Below are 15,925 nucleotides of genomic sequence, written 5' to 3' on the forward strand. Positions count from 1 at the left end.
GAATGGCGTTGCCTAGAGGGTGGAGAGAATGTGGGGTAGAAAGGGGGAACTGATTATAAGAATCTACATATAACCTCCACCCTGGGGGAGGGACAGCAGAGAAGAAGGCGGGGGGAGATGACAGACAGTGTAACATATGACAAAATAATAATAATTTATGAATGATGAAGGGTTCACGGGGTGGAGGGGAGTGGGGAGGGAGGGGAAAATGAGCAGCAGACATTAAGGGCTCAAGTAGAAGGCAAATGTTTTGAGAATGATGGTGGCAACAAATGTACAAATGTGCTTGACACGATGGATGGATGTATGGATTGTGATAAGAATTGTACGAGTCCCCAATAAATGATTTTATTAAAAGCTGGTCATTACCCACCGGATTAAATTCAGATACTCTTTTTTTAAATTTTAAATGCTCTTCTAGAGGTATTTTTTTTCTTCTAGACGTATTTAGTAGTTAAATATTGGTGACTGTTGATTATTTCTCTTGACCCTAATCTCTATTCTCTTTACAAATAGCAAATATTTCTAGCTCATTTTTTGTCCCCATTTTTCTAGGCGTTTGGGGTTTTTTTTTTGTATGCAATTTTGAGAATGTCTTGGATTGATGCAATTTTGATCAAAAAACAAACCTTTCTACAGTCATTTAACCTAATAATTGTTTTACTTAATGCTACTATCATAAGCCACAATGAATTCGGAATAATTTGAAGGAGCAGTAAGTCTGAGTGAAATATCTAAGTTACCATATATATCGTGTGTAAGCTGAGTTTTCCAGTACATATTTATTTATGAAGACTTTTACTGGGGTGTCTTATATCTCTTATCACAATCCATACATTCATCCAGTGTGTCAAGCACATTTGCACATATGATGCTATCATCATTTTCAAAGCATTCTTTTCCCGCTTGAGCCCCTGATGTCCACTCCCCATTTCTTTCCCCTCTGTCCCCCTTCAGCACATTTTTAATGCAGTTTTTGTGGTAAATTAGGTGACTCGGCTGATATTCGGCCTGGCTTATACTCAAGTATATACGGTATTTAGTTCTCTTAAATATGTGTGTTTCTATTATTTTCCACTATCACACACTGAGTTTTTCAGCTATTTGCAAGATACTGCTGCGTGCTTTTGCTACTGAAAAGCTGAGTAAAACAGTTTTGCCCTCTGCAAGCATTTTATGGCTTTTATGGGGCACATCAAGGAACTGCAGTGGGCACTGAACTGGGACTTAACAGCTTAACCCTTTGATGCTGACTTTGTCACCAAGTGTAAAAGTAAGGCCCCTAAGTGGCAGAAATGGTTTGCGCAGAGCTGCTAATACAGAGTTTGGCTGTTCGCGCACACACAGTAGGTCTGGCGTTGTGCTTCCTCCATTGAGCAAGTGTAAAACGAGGGTGACTCCGTTAAATGTTCAGTACCTCAGTTTCCCGGTCTGTAGTTCACCCGCTTCTTCTACACCAAGAACTTCTTTGGTCCTTGTTTGTCTTATGAATCATCTGTTTTGAAACATGTGTTTGTTGAACTCTCTGTCCCAATTTATGAGGTCATAGTTATCAATCATCCAAGCTAGACGACAGCCATGAGTCACCTGAAAGCTTGACATCCCCTTCATCTTCTCCACATCCGTCCGTCCACACTCCCATTGTCCTTGGCCATTTGTCTTTCATCAGCTGTGGTGGTAGCTCTACATTGGACTTATGTGTCCACTCATGGGCCTCTGGTGTTGCTGCCAGGAGGTCAGTCTGCTAAAACGTGTGTCGACCTGTGTTTCTCCTCCCTCCAAATGGACTCTCCACTGCCCATAAAAAGTTTAAAACCTTAACAGCGCATTCAGAGTCATACATGCATGCTTTATTTCTACATGTATTTACTGCTTACTTCTCTGCTTCGTCTCCATTACACCCCAATGTCAACCATGCCCAATTGCTGACTGTTCCTTTTCTCATTTGAGCCATTTCCTTCCATTAAAAATGGCCTTTCTCCCACTTGAAAATCGTACTTATCCTTCTGTCTCACCAAACTGACAATAATTCTCATTTGTGTGTCACACGGGAGTTTTTTTATATCCTACGTACCCAATTTTCCCCATACTGTATTGATATATCTTTGAATTTGTGACTTTCCTAATAAAGGATGACTTACTTAAGAGCACAAACTAAAAGGTAAAATACATATATGACAGAACCCTCACAACATCTATAAACGTGGGGAGGGCTCACTATGTAGTCACTATTAATTTGAATTGAACACACTTTTACTTTTCTAGCTGTTGCTCATATATTGTGTGCATACGTTTTAGGGGGTACACAGGCTATGAAAACATGGAAGTCTATTTTTAGCCAATTGTCAAATTTTTTACCTTCAGATAATCTCAGTGTAAAAATCCTCCCTTATTCATTCCAAAGGATAATTTCTTGAGAGGAGACAGCTCTCGTAAAGTTCAGCACCAGCAGCAGAGGAAACCCAGGAAAAAAACCAAGCCTCCTGCGCTTACCAAAAAACACAAGAAGAAGAGACGGCGTGGGCCGCGTCGACCCCAAAAACCCATCCCCCCTGCAGTGCCCCAAGGGAACCTCAGCATGCCCAGCAGCGTCTCACTGCCAGTGGAGACCTCCCAGATCCGGTCAGTGGGAGAACAGTGCCTGCTTTCTCTTCTACCTTCTGGTGGTGCTCAGAGCATCTAGCTTCCTGGGGCGGCATGGTGCTGGAGATAGTTCTGCACCAAAGTCTCGGCCTTTCCATCCAGATGGTGGACAGTTTGGTACAGCTTTCACCAATGATCTGACTGGGTTAGATCTCAAACATAGCTTTGATGATGGCAGAGAGAGTAGATGCTACATTGGGAGTTTAATTGCATGCTATCAGACTTCCCTGTTTAAACAGGAATTCTATAATCCGTTCCAACAGAAATCTGATACATTGCTGACTTTGGCAGGGGGTGGTAGGGATGAGTCAGATACCTAAGGTTTCTGTTTCTGTTAAGCATTTCCGTTTGGTTTGTTTATTTCGTTTATTATTTTAATTCTAACTAGATTTGAGACTCTACTAAAAAGTATTAAAATAGACTGCTGTGCGTAACAGATACATTCCACTAATGTGAAGTTACAGCTCTGGTAGCGTTTTGTCTTCACCGGGGGGGGGGGGGGGACTAAGGGTGGCCGATGGGCGCCTGTGTGTGTGCGGTGAGGCCTCCCTCTTGGTAATGGTCCTGCTTTCAGATTTCCTTTTCTGAAGACAGGAACATGGCAGGTGTTTGACATTCGGATTGCATGTCTGAAGTCAGCACGGGAGTGTTAAGCCCGCAAATGGTTCCCTTCGTGCGCCATGGCTGTGCCTTGGCGGCATTGCAGCGAAGGCACCGGGGAGTGCTGGGGCCCATGATGTCGTCTTCTCTAGGAGCCCATCCACGCCAGAGCTGAGTGCCGACGAGTTGCCGGACGACATTGCCAATGAGATCACTGACATTCCACACGACTTGGAATTGAACCAGGAGGACTTTTCAGACGTCCTGCCACGGCTACCTGATGACTTACAAGACTTTGATTTTTTTGAAGGTATGGTCAGTATTTTGATCCTAGAGAGCGAGCTTTTGTCACAAATTTATAAGAAAGGACATAGAGTCTTATCAAGATGTGTTTGAAATACTCTTCCTTCTCACACCTAATGTCTTCCGATATAAATAGAAAATAGAGCTCTGCTGAAAACATCTTTTACTCTTTTCAGAAGGTGAAGAATGTGTCATTTGTCTGGCCGTGCTGTAGGCTTATTAGCTTGATAGTTTGATACTTGGGTTTGTATTTCCATTCCTTTCAAATGAATTGGTTTACCTTAGTTTATTTCATTTTCTTGAGCAAAAGAAAATTATTGATTAATCTCTCATTTTATGATCCTACCCTCTGCTTCACTTGAAGTGCACTTTTCACAAAACAAAATTCGGCTAGGCCCACCAAATTTCTGCCGTTGGCGTCGGACGTTTTTTGTTGTGATGAATTGGGCTCCTAGATGGTCTCTGATGGCAATACCATTAGAGGGGGTCTGCGGGCTTCCGGTGTGCGAAAGTTCCTTAGAAGGAGGAGCGGAAAGGGGCAGGGCAAGGCTGGGCGGGCGAGAGTCAAGTAGACATGCTTAGAAAGGTCCCCTGTGAAGTGAGCCGAGTTCTTCTGTGGTATTGTGGTGGAGTCTGCGGGGATTGCTCTGCGCTGGTCGTCCACACTTGCCCCTCCGGCTGGAAGAGTCAGCAAGCAGAAGAACCAGGGGGGGACTTTTCCCACACAACCTTCTGCCTAAAATCTGAACTGATAGGAAATGTCTCCTATTTTCATAACGTTGATTTTAGGTTTAAAAAAGCACCTACGTATGATCAAGTAGTTACCCTGAGTATTAAATTATGATCCCAGGACTTATTCAGATTTTAAGGCTTCGGTAAGTATCTTTTTTGGGGCTGTCAACGAACTGAAGAAGGTAAGTAATTCAGGTCCTGGGCCAGCTTGGCACCACAGACCTCTTTCCTTCCTGCCCACCCTTCACACGGCGCTGTCCACAGGAGCCCTCCCTCGAGAGCACATGGCACAGGCGGCTCAGAGAGAGCACGTTGGTGATCTGGGGAGGCAACCTGGAGACTCATTCTGATGGCTTTTCTTTACCCAGGGAAAAATGGAGACCTCCTCCCGACGACCGAAGAGGCCGAGGAACTTGAACGGGCCCTGCAGGCTGTCACTTCTCTCGAGTGCCTGAGTACCATTGGGGTACTGACCCAGTCGGATGGTGTGCCAGTCCAGGAGTTGTCAGACAGAGGAATAGGGGTATTCTCCGCGGCTACTGGAGCGTCAGGAATTCAGTCCTTGAGCCGAGAAGTAAACACAGACCTAGGCGAGCTATTGAATGGGCGCATCGTACCTGATAATTTTTCTAGTCTAGAGCTGGACGAGAACCTGCTCCGTTCTGCTACCTTGTCTAACTCACCTACCCCCCTGGCAGGGCAGATCCAGGGGCAGTTCTCTGCCCCAGCCAACGTTGGCCTTACTTCTGCCACTCTGATCAGCCAGAGTGCACTTGGGGAAAGAGCCTTCCCAGGACAGTTTCATGGGCTTCACGATGGCAGCCATGCCTCCCAGAGGCCACATCCTGCCCAGCTGCTGAGCAAGGCAGATGACCTAATCACCTCACGACAGCAATACAGCAGTGATCACTCACACTCCTCGCCCCAGGGAAGCCATTACGACAGTGAGCCCGTGCCGTCTCCCTACAGTGACCATATCACCTCCCCACACACAGCGTCTTTCTCTGGTGACAGTATGGCAGCTACCTTCTCCGCAGAGATGCCCATCATGGCACAGCACTTGCTCCCAGCCCAGCTGGAGGTGCCACTTGGAGGAGTGGTAAACCCCAGAACTCACTGGGGGAATCTCCCTGTCAACCTCGGAGAGGCCTCCCCCTTCAGCAACCTTCTCGGCGCAGATGGACATCTTCTTTCCACGTCCCTCTCCACGCCACCCACCACCTCGAACTCAGAGACCACACAGCCTGCCTTCGCCACCGTGACCCCCAGCAGCTCCAGTGTGCTTCCAGGGTTGCCGCAGACCAGCTTCAGTGGCATGGGGCCTTCTGCTGAACTCATGGCCTCCACCTCCCCCAAGCAGCAGCTCCCTCAGTTCAGCGCAGCCTTTGGCCACCAGCTGAGTTCTCACAGTGGCATTCCCAATGACCTGCAGCCCAGCCACAGCTCGATAGCCCCTCCTACAGGCTTCGCTGCCACAGGTGCCACAGCTGCAAGTACCAGTAATGCATCTTCCCCCTTCACCTCGCCTCACTGAGCGGGTCTGTGCGTCTGCAGGCCCGTGGGGAGCCCCGTGTGTCCTAGCCTTGGTTCCTCCTTAACAGCCCTCTCCCCTTTCCCTCCCCAAGATTTTAAAACAACAGATGGGGCCTAGAGGGGAGCGCGGTTCCCAGTTGAGCCAGTTGCCCTGCAGTGGACCTTGCTTCAGTGTTCACGTGCGCTCCCTCCTTTGCACTGGTGCTCATCCTCCTGGCAGGTCCCCGCCCCACGGTGTCCTTAGTGATTCAGCACAGCGACTGGGTAGAATCGGTTTTTAGCAGCGAGTCCTAGAAGTGGAAGATACCTCAGATTACCAGTGCCCTTTACTGTTTCCTAGTATTCAGATCAATCAACGCTTTCCATTCTATGCCAGGTTTTTAATGAGTGGTTTTAGATAATGTGACCCTATGAATTGCGTTCCCGTGTAAGAGGTAGCAGACATTCGCAGAGGCAGCAGAAGACTCTGGCTGAGTACCGATGGCTCAACACCACATTGAGGCCACGATTCCATTCCTACTGTGACCGTGTTTAACTGAGAAGGAACATGGCCACCTGTGTGTATGTGTGTGCGTGCCTATGCGTGTGTGTTTGTGCAGGGCAGGAAGCAACTGTCCCATTGTCGTTCCTGGACTTTCCCCCTTTCTCACGTCTCAACCTTAATAAGGGGGCGTGGCGTCCCTTCCCACTGACTTCACTAAAGTTTCCTGACCAGAGAGGGTGACGATCTGGTTGTGTAAATAGCACAGCCCTTTCCTGCCAAAAAGGTTAGGCCAAGGAGAGATAGGTCACCAAATGCTATATTTGTGTCCCTGATGGAGGGGTGACAGGAGAAGCTCGCCTGCAGTAGGGATGCTGAGAAGCTGCGTGAGGCCCACTGTCATGCCGCCTTCCTGAATAAGTCCCCCTCGTGGAATACATTTGCCAGGTGTAATGGGGACAAAGCATTTTTATGTGGGAAGCAGGCCAAGTCAGATAGGTCCGGAAAGATGGGATCTGCGAACTCCTTGGTCCATTTTTTGTTTTGGAATTTTTCATGTTTACAGTTGTGATTCTTTGGTGAGATTTGTAAAATGTTGAGGACACTTGTAGAATCAATGTATCAGTTGTGAAGTGATGTGTCATAACTAAAGGATACACATTTTAAAGTTTCTTTCAAAGCCGAATATGGAAATTAGACATGCATACATTTTGCCTATTCTTTGGTACTTTTAAAATCATTTAAAAATATTTAGATCTAAGTAAATTGGGAAATCGTTTTTGGGGAATTCTGAAACCGTCCCAGGATTTGGGGATTAAATCGCATTGGGTATTAGCTGAGTAAGTTGGTAACTTTGAAAGGAATATGTAAGGCTTCTTTTCTTCTTGCCTGCTTTCCTTTTACCTTTTTTCTGTTCTCTCGGAGAAGAGTGGGGTTAGATTGGAAAGATGTCTGTCCTCTACTTTTGCTGAGAAGCTTCGCTGTCCCCTGAAATACCATTGGCTATTTATACCTGAGTCTAGTTTAATTTACATATATATATATTTTAAAAGATGAGTAGAGAAAACATATCTATTAATGATGTAGTACAATAATTCATTTGTCAGGGAACGTTTGAGCTTGACTCCTTTTGAATAGGTAAAGATTTGGATGTATTTTCTTACTTCCTAGATGGATTCCCTTTCTGCCATGCTAGTCCTAAGCAACTCCTTCTTTGGAAAGCTTTTCCCGTTGGTCTCTAAAGGACTGAGGGCGACCAGCAGGCATTATGCAGATAACCACGTGCCTGTGCTTATTGGAGGGGGATGTCACATACTGTAGGAAATCATGATATGCCCCATTTTATATTTATTGAAGTTCCTTTTTGTGGGCCAAAAAGATGTTTTGTAATATATTGTAGTTTCTTTGTTTCTTGGAGTTTTTGTTTTTAAATCATGAGAGTCGATAGGAAGATTTATTTTTAATAACTTTGCCTTTTTTGCAGATTGACAACTTTCTAAATCATAAATTATGTCACAAGCAAAATTATATTTGGTACTGCCATAAATTTCTACTCTGAACAGTGAGACTCTATCACCTGACTATTCCTCCCCTTGCCCCTTCGAGTAGCCGTTTTCATTGTGCTGCACTGTAACGGGGTGGCGGGGAGCGGTCACCTCCGTTCACCGTGGGGTTTGGTTGGTGAACCCAGTTGCAGCCGGTCATAGCCATCCCTAGAGAACTGCGCAACCAGCGGTCGCCCGTCTTCTCCCACTGAGCCGACTCACCTGGGCTGCTGCTTCATCCCTCCTCCGCCAGCAAAGGGAAAGAAAGTCAGGGGTCGTCAAGTTGAGCTTTTCTGACCATTTGTCCCTCACGTTAGCTGCTTAAAATGCTTCAGTTCTCGAAACTGAGTTTTGCAGCCAGGTGAACACTGCAGTTTGCAGTGTCCTGTCCTGTGTGCGTTTCATAGCCCTTCTCTGCTTTCCGGGAGGAGGCACGAATTGATCAGGAATGTTGCCAGTTAGAGCTTCACACCAAAAACTTGGGGTCAATTCATTTTTGTTCAGATGCCAGTGCTAATGGCTGAGCAAAGGGCACCCTTAGAGGGTACCCGTGTTGGGGTTGAGGAATCGGCAAAAACAAACTTCCCCTCTCACTTCACTGGCTTCAAAACTAGTGTGTTCAAGCTTGCGATTCGCTCTGCCCTTGCTGTTTGTTCGAAGTGCCACTGTGGGAGAGAGACAACCGGCCATGAGCCCAGAGAGATCGCTCTGCGCTCCTTCCAGCTAATGGAAGAGTTCGAGTCTCATTAGTAGGTCGGCTACTGATTTGTAAAGAGAGGAATGAAGTGGTTTTACTCCAGCCATGTGAAAATGAGCATTTTTTTAAAATAGCACTTACGCTATCATAAGGCAATACTAAAGTCAAAAACAAATCTTAGATCCTAAGTAGGTGGAAACTAGCTGTTTATTCTAGTGTTAAGTGCATGAGAAATAGTGGCAAAGAAGGTTCACTCTGTTTCTGCAGTTCTTTCGGGACCATTTATACAGGCCAGTTACATTTTGTTCATGTGATGGAATTTACAAAGTTGCTGCAGATGATAGAGACTTGGAACTCCATTTTCATGGACGCTGTTCACTGGCTCTGGTCTGCAGCATCTGAAGAAGAGATAGGTTTTTCTCTGCTTTCCTCTCTAGACAATGGTCAATATTATTTTCATTAAAAGTGTTTAATCTCTCCCTCCTCCCTCCCTCTGTAAAAATGGGTTATCAGTTTGCACATCCAGGTAGCTAGGGAACGATTCAGAATAGTTCATGGTGGTTAGCCTTTCCCCACCCAGTGACAGACTATGCAACCGAAGATTTCCTTAGACCGTCCCGTAGCTCCTGCGGCGAAGGCTTATTTTCTGTTTGACCTGCCACGTGTACTCTAACTGCTGCATGAATGACTTCCTGGGAAGTGTCACGTTGGCTCGCAGTGTGGTGTGCCTACTGTCCATCCATGAGGAGACTATAATTTAGTGGAAAACCAATAGTCGATGTAGAGATCAAGTAAGAGGGTGTTGGTTTTACTTTGCTTGTCTTCCCTAAAGTTGGTGTTATTGTCTTGAGTGACTGAAGGCTAAAGAAATCCCATACTTTATCTTTGCCAAGTTACTGTAGATGAGCCTTATTTCTTAAACGGCTGATGGGCTACTACAAATCAGCCCACTCGCTCAGCACGAAGAATGGCCGTTTTCATAAGTAACACTAAAACTTCCCCTATATCCGAGTTCTTACCAATCTCTGAACACAGGCGACAGTGGCAGAAATGGCTCTCTGATGAAAGAAATGGTGCCCTTGATACACACAGGTCCCCTCACTACAAATATCTCCGTATATGAAACTTTTCCATTTCTTTTGACCACCAGTGCTTAGTTCTGATAAAAGGGTCCTAGAATATGAGCACTTGTGGGTAATTCCATCCCGTTGGTTCCCTCGCTGGTTTTTGCCTGGAGTGTGCTGCGTGGTGGAGGTCAGCGAACAGCCGCAGGAATGCTCTGCGGGGCACTTGCCTTTTCTTCAAGTTCCATTAAAAGACTGTTATGAATTGGTATTACAAACAGGGGCGGTTATTAATAACACTAATTACTTAGTGGCTTTGACATTTGTTTTTAAAATTTTTAGGTGCCTGCCTTTCCATTGCTTCATTCTCACTTTAGCCTTCTTTTAAAATTCTATTAAAAAGTCTTCATCTGGTATATAGAAAACTCTAATCTAGTACTCATCAGTAGGCAGCAGAAATTTGCTATTTAATCACACAATTTGAAGAATTCCTGAGCAGCCTTCATTTGTATCTGTTCCATCAGCAACATCAACGTTGCTTCAAGAGTTTTTTCCTAACAAGAAATACATCTGGATTCTTTCCTATATATATGAGAGATATATACACACATATGAAAGAACATCGTTTTTTCTCTCTCCATAGATTGCAAATAATTAAACTTTTACTGGCATTCTGAAGAAAAGTAAAGCAATTAAATGATTTCTCTACATCATGAGCTCTATAAGCCTTCCTAGACACTGTATCCAGGAGAGAAGGGAAGCACGCGCGTCTGGTGGACGATTACAATAACATTTGAAAAGGCTTTCCCAAGATCTGTGAAGAGCCCCTGGCAAAGAACCTGCTCCTTTATCTGCTGAGCACTCCCTGCCCCTCTCCCACCTGCCCACCAGTAAGGCAAAACATCCTGGAAGTTCACGTCAGTCACAGACTGTGGGTCAGGCCGGGAGCCTTCTTTCTAGCAAAAGCCTTTCACCCCAGCTCCTTGGTGTTGCTGGCTTTCCGCAGTCAACACTGGCATTTCCGAGAGAAAAACTGGGTCTGACTTTCTTTACTCCGAGTCCCTCAGATTGTGAGTGTTGGGCTAGTTTGAAGGGTAATCAAACCCAATTTTTGGTCATCTAAACTTTAGTCTGGGGAACATTGCAAGCAAAACTCCCGCGGCTCATAAGCTCCCACGGGCAGCTCGGCTCTCCTTCCCTCTGCCTGCTGGCCCCTCCTCCCCTGACTCAAGTCTCCACGCTCACATTTGCCTGGACCACACTTGCCTGGACTGGTCCTGGCCAAGAGCGCCTGAGCCCTCCTCTTTCCTTGGTTTTGTTTTAAGCCGGGGACCACTGAAGTGAGCTCCATGTGCACCCGAAGTTCCCCTTGGGAAATGTTCAGCGTGCAGTACAAGTACAGAAGGCTCCAAAGCAGCTAAGTGCCACTCCATTGCTTTGACTTGGGGAACAAACTGATTTGCCCTGAAACGACTCCCGCCCGCATCTCTAAGGTGCCACTGGCTCCGGTGGAGAGTGCTGACCTTACAGGAAGCTTGGTACCTGGTGACTTCGTCTTCATCCATTTGGAAGGGTTGACTCGGTTCCGCTCACAGTGATTATCCTTTCCACTGTATAGTATTGAGTATGTCTCAGGGATTCCTTATGGAAGCTTAGGGCAGTTTATTTGGGGGTGGGGGGAGGAGAACATCCTTTTAAGGGAAACGAAAAGTGACTCCTCCTCGTTGAAGTGAGAGTGCAAGGAAGAGCAACCTCTTGGCTTCCCCATTCACGCGTCTCGCATAGGACTCCTTTCCATTCCCCTCCAGCCTCTCATCTCAGCTTCAGCACCCAGACTCCTTTCCCGCCATGCACAGCTTTAAAACTTTTATTTAAAAATTTACTTCCCCCAATGAGCTTTCAGAATACTTATTGTAGATTTTAAGAGAAAAGGTATATTAATTTATGCTATTAACATCACCTCATAAATTATAAGTTTTATACTAAAGCTGTATTGAGTGTAATGAATTATGTTGCCTATGTGTTTAATAGCTAAAGTTATATATGAGCTTCTTTTTTTTTTTTTTGACGAAACAAACTAGTGAAGCACCTTTTTACACTGGATCTCTGCCGTGTCGAGGTGTATAGCTCTCCCTTGCTACCTTGCAGATATATCAAATGAAAGGGTGTCCCGGGGCCTCCAAATGTGGAACAACACCTTTAGACCATTTATTTCTGCTCCTAGAACTGTTGAGAATCATGCTCTTTAGTAAATGATCTGTGGTTTACACTAAGATGGCTAGAAACTTAGTTACAGGGTAAATAGAAATACATAGATCATGTAAAACTCCCAACTACTGTAGCTGGAATTTGTAAACAAGTTTTTAAGACCTCTTTTATTTCCTAGGGAGTCATTCTTTCATTTACAGTTTATCTGTAAGTTGGGAAGTAAAATAGAATGAAAACATTAAAACTAGATGTTATCAGTGTCTTATTCAGGACCTTTTTATTCCCCTTCACTAAGGAATTCCCACTGTGACTTAAATGTAGAATTCAATTGTGTGCATGTACGTGTCTTGTGTTTTTACACACATGCAAAAATACACATTGGAGATGCGTGTTGTGTGTGCGAGAGCTGAGTGTGTGCTTGGGTGAAAATAGAGGAAAGTAACAGGATGTAGAAATAAGATTTATTTAGTTGAGGGTCTGGGAGTTACTGTCTCACTGTTGTATAAGTACACCAAATTCTTCATTGTGTCCTATTAAAAGGCTAGTTCTGATATCATGTGTATTTTATTTTAACCTTTTGATTAACTTATATTATGCTATGTTTTTAAAATGGCACGAGAAACAGCAAGTTCTAAGGCCAGCCTCGGTTTGGGGCATAAAAACAGGACAGACACAGAAAAGAGCAGACACCTGTTCTTTGTATTTCTTGGGGTGGTGGGACCAGAGAGCTTAGACCATTTTCATGTTAATCGTCTATTTCTTTATACTTTGAGCTAGAAAATATTGTTGCTCTTTTCTTGGTGAAATTAAAAAATATATGATGCTTTTAATTTTATACCAATCTTTTTTGGAAGGAACTGCTTTGTTTAAATAGTTGGTGGGATAATTTCACCATTGCGTATTTCAAGGGTGGGGTAGTTCCAGAGATTCCCCCAATTTTCATTTTTAAAATTACTCGGTTGTGTTACTGCTTATGAGGCTAGAAGGTCTCTGTCCCCCATAATTTGGCTATAGGAAAAACTCTGCTACCATCCAATTTTACCGGGAATTTTTTAAACATGCATTCCTATATTTTGAGGATTAAGTTGTCATTGTGTTATATGTGTTCAGTATGAGTTCATCCAATGACCTGAAATTTTAAAAAATAGCTTTGTTTTTAAATGCTCTAATCATATTTATTTTAATATTGAAAAATCATGTACTTTGCAATATGTCCAAACAACTTCTTCTAATACACCTGAATTTGTAGCTGTCTTTAAAGCTTCATTTACTTCATTTTAAATAGAATCAAGACCTAGGAAAGCTTTACATGTTGCTTTTTTACAGTTGTATTTTTGCAACATTTCCCAGCTTCATATTCACTCTTGCTTTGTGGATTTTTAAAAATTCAGCACATTTCTTGTACATATGCATGCAATTGAAAGAAGGGAGCCTGTACTGGTGCCATTTCTCCCTTCAGTGGCTGGTTAATGGGATTTGCTAGAAAACAAAACAAAAAACCTCCCCCTGATTGAAGGGTGAAAATAGACCCTTTTGTGTATATCTGTACAGAGATGTGTATATGGGATGTGGTGGCACTTTGCTGAATGTGAACTTGCCTTGTCCATGGAAAGATTGAAAAGTATTATGTTTATTTATACATTTGTATAAATCTATATATACACACGTATGTATATGTGTGTATAGATAAAGCTATATACATATACTTCCCTAAAAATTGTGTGTGTATAATAGATAAACAGCCTTTATTAAGCAAGATTATCTGGCTATGGCAATTCTGGATGATTTTCTGAACCAGAGGAGGTGACTGCCCAGAGCACATCATCAGTGCACACTTGGATGGACGGCCTTTGGATCAGAGTCGGTTTCTGGTTATTAGAAGTGACTACCTGCCAGAACTGTTCTTGCAGGGCCGCTGGTCTTCATCATTCTCACTGCCTGCTCCTAGGCACTCTCCCGTTCTCAAAGTCAACTTCCTTGTCTTCTTCCTCCTGAATTAGATATTTTCTAGCCAGAAGCACCTGGCTGAAGCATATTCTTCCAGTAACATCTCAGTTACATTTTTATCTCTGAATTCCCCAGAAGTTTTTGGTAACTCTTTTTTATGGTAAAACTTTGAGAATTCAGCATTCATCTTTGTCTTCAGTAAATTAATAAAGCCAATCTCCCAAACAGTTCTGATTGGAAATTTTTATCCAGGTAATTGGGGGCTATTAATTTAGTTTGAAAAAAGAACATTGGTATTAGCCTTGGGTTCATTGCCTCATCTCATTATAATTTGACTTAAAATGTTTGGTTTGTTTTACAGTTTATCATAAATTACCATTTTCATTTTCTTGGAAATCCTACCAAGTTATACATAGCCTTTTGAATTCTGTAACTGAACTAATTTTCCTCATGAAACTGCTCTAATGAAATCATGTCTAATGAATTTGCTACATTTCTTTTGAACCTGCCTCACATTGTGACATTCTGTTTGAACTTGGCTGCAGCTCTCTAGAAAACTTGCATCCCTATATATTGTGCCTTTAAAGCTCTTATGCACACACAGACAAAAGTGTATATATACATGTTGGAGCATGTGTACATATACTTTTATAGTACTCACACAGTATGTCTCCAGGATATATTGTGGGGGTAGATATATAAATATTCAAAGGCAATGCAATGTTGCTCTCTAGATATAGATGTATATAATAAATAGTGTTAATATGCTGTGTATATATACACATGTATATGTATGAGTTTTAAATGGCAATCTTTTACATTTAGCAAAATGCTGCCCTACTGGAATATTGTCACTGCACTAGCAGTTATGTGTAATGGCTTCAAATTCATTATCAAAAATTATTTAAAGAACATTTGAAAGTCGCATCTAAAGACATCCACATGTTATTTATTTATCTTCCTTTGCCGTTCATTGTTGTTTTTAATCGAGAGGGAGACTGTCATTTAGAAAACAAAAACCAAACACGCCATCTGCCCCATAGCAGAAAGCAAGAGCCGGAGGTCCGCCGGAGGCACCTGGCGCACTTTCCCGCCCTGACGCGGAGCTGCGCTGCGCGTGGCCGCTTCGGATGGCTGCAGTGAGACAACGCTGTCCTAACACTTCCAGTAGCCTGTGCCATCCGCCATCTCCTAGATCCACTTACTTCTCCAGTTGGCCTCTTCCTTTCATTAATAAAGAATGATCTTTGAGATCATTGTGCAGGAGGAAGTTAACTAGCTGCAGGGAAATCTGTCACCTCATTCTTCTCTGCCTTGTTTAGAGTTCAGCTTTGAGAACAGGCAGATCTCTCATGCTGCTTTCTTAAGCGGCTTTTCGTCGATTCACTTATCGGTCCTCACCCAGCTTTTTTTCCCCCCCTAAAGAACCCCGAGTCTGCATGTACTTGACGTAGACCGAATTCTTATTCCCCGCAGATTCGGTATTTTTAATGGGTGTATCAATTCGACATACCAAATGCAAGCACATTAAAAAAGAAGCAAACAAACATTTGGCATTTTATTCTTGTGATAAACTGGCCGCAGATTACACTCCCAAATCTTACAGAGTGAAGAAGGTGGGTGGACAGCCGTGGCTTGTAAGATGCCCCCCTGAAGCAGTGGAGTTTTCACACCTGGAGGCGACACCTGGGCATGGGGGTGGTCGGGGGGGGGGGGGGGGGGACGTGGACGATCTTATCGAGAACCTGGTATCAGAAGCAGCCTTTAACAACATCTTTCTTGGCAATGGTAGGGTACCGACTAGAGTACTGACCTGTAAAATGAAACCAATTTGCAGTGGGAAATCAAAGGTGAGGCAGCAGATTTGAACCCAGACAAGGACAGACAGGTTGCACATTAAAAACAAAAACCAACCTCTGCTAACGAAGTAACTGCACGGTAGCAAGGACTAGCAGTTCTCCAGTCCCTTTCTTTTGGTGCCCTCCTCCGCCTTGGCACATAAAGTGTGTAATAGGCCACACATGTTAAAAAACCGTTACCAAAAAAGAAAAACGCTGTTTAAAGGGAACTTAGAAACGGAATCTCCTCTTGTCAGTGTTTGTGTTTCATGGTGGCTGGAAACTGAGTTTTATGCACAAAAACTAGGAGCCACTTGTTTCTGCACAGACTGGAA

At 43.8% G+C, this 15,925-nt stretch overlaps 1 protein-coding gene across 4 annotated transcripts in view; it reads left to right on the forward strand.

Annotated features, from left to right (window-relative positions):
- INO80D (INO80 complex subunit D) overlaps positions 1 to 15,468 on the forward strand; it is a 59,343-nt gene extending 43,875 nt beyond the window's left edge. For all 4 annotated transcript variants that reach the window (XM_075530092.1, XM_075530094.1, XM_075530090.1 and 1 more), the window contains 3 exons: positions 2,405 to 2,622; positions 3,396 to 3,553; positions 4,647 to 15,468. In XM_075530092.1, the coding sequence (XP_075386207.1) occupies positions 2,405 to 2,622; positions 3,396 to 3,553; positions 4,647 to 5,812 (1,542 nt within the window). In that variant the 3' untranslated portion in view covers positions 5,813 to 15,468. The remainder of the gene's footprint in view (positions 1 to 2,404; positions 2,623 to 3,395; positions 3,554 to 4,646) is intronic.
- The last annotated feature ends 457 nt before the right edge of the window (positions 15,469 to 15,925 follow it).

Source organism: Tenrec ecaudatus, chromosome 13 (assembly GCF_050624435.1).
Source record: "Tenrec ecaudatus isolate mTenEca1 chromosome 13, mTenEca1.hap1, whole genome shotgun sequence".
Lineage (NCBI taxonomy): Eukaryota > Metazoa > Chordata > Mammalia > Afrosoricida > Tenrecidae > Tenrec > Tenrec ecaudatus.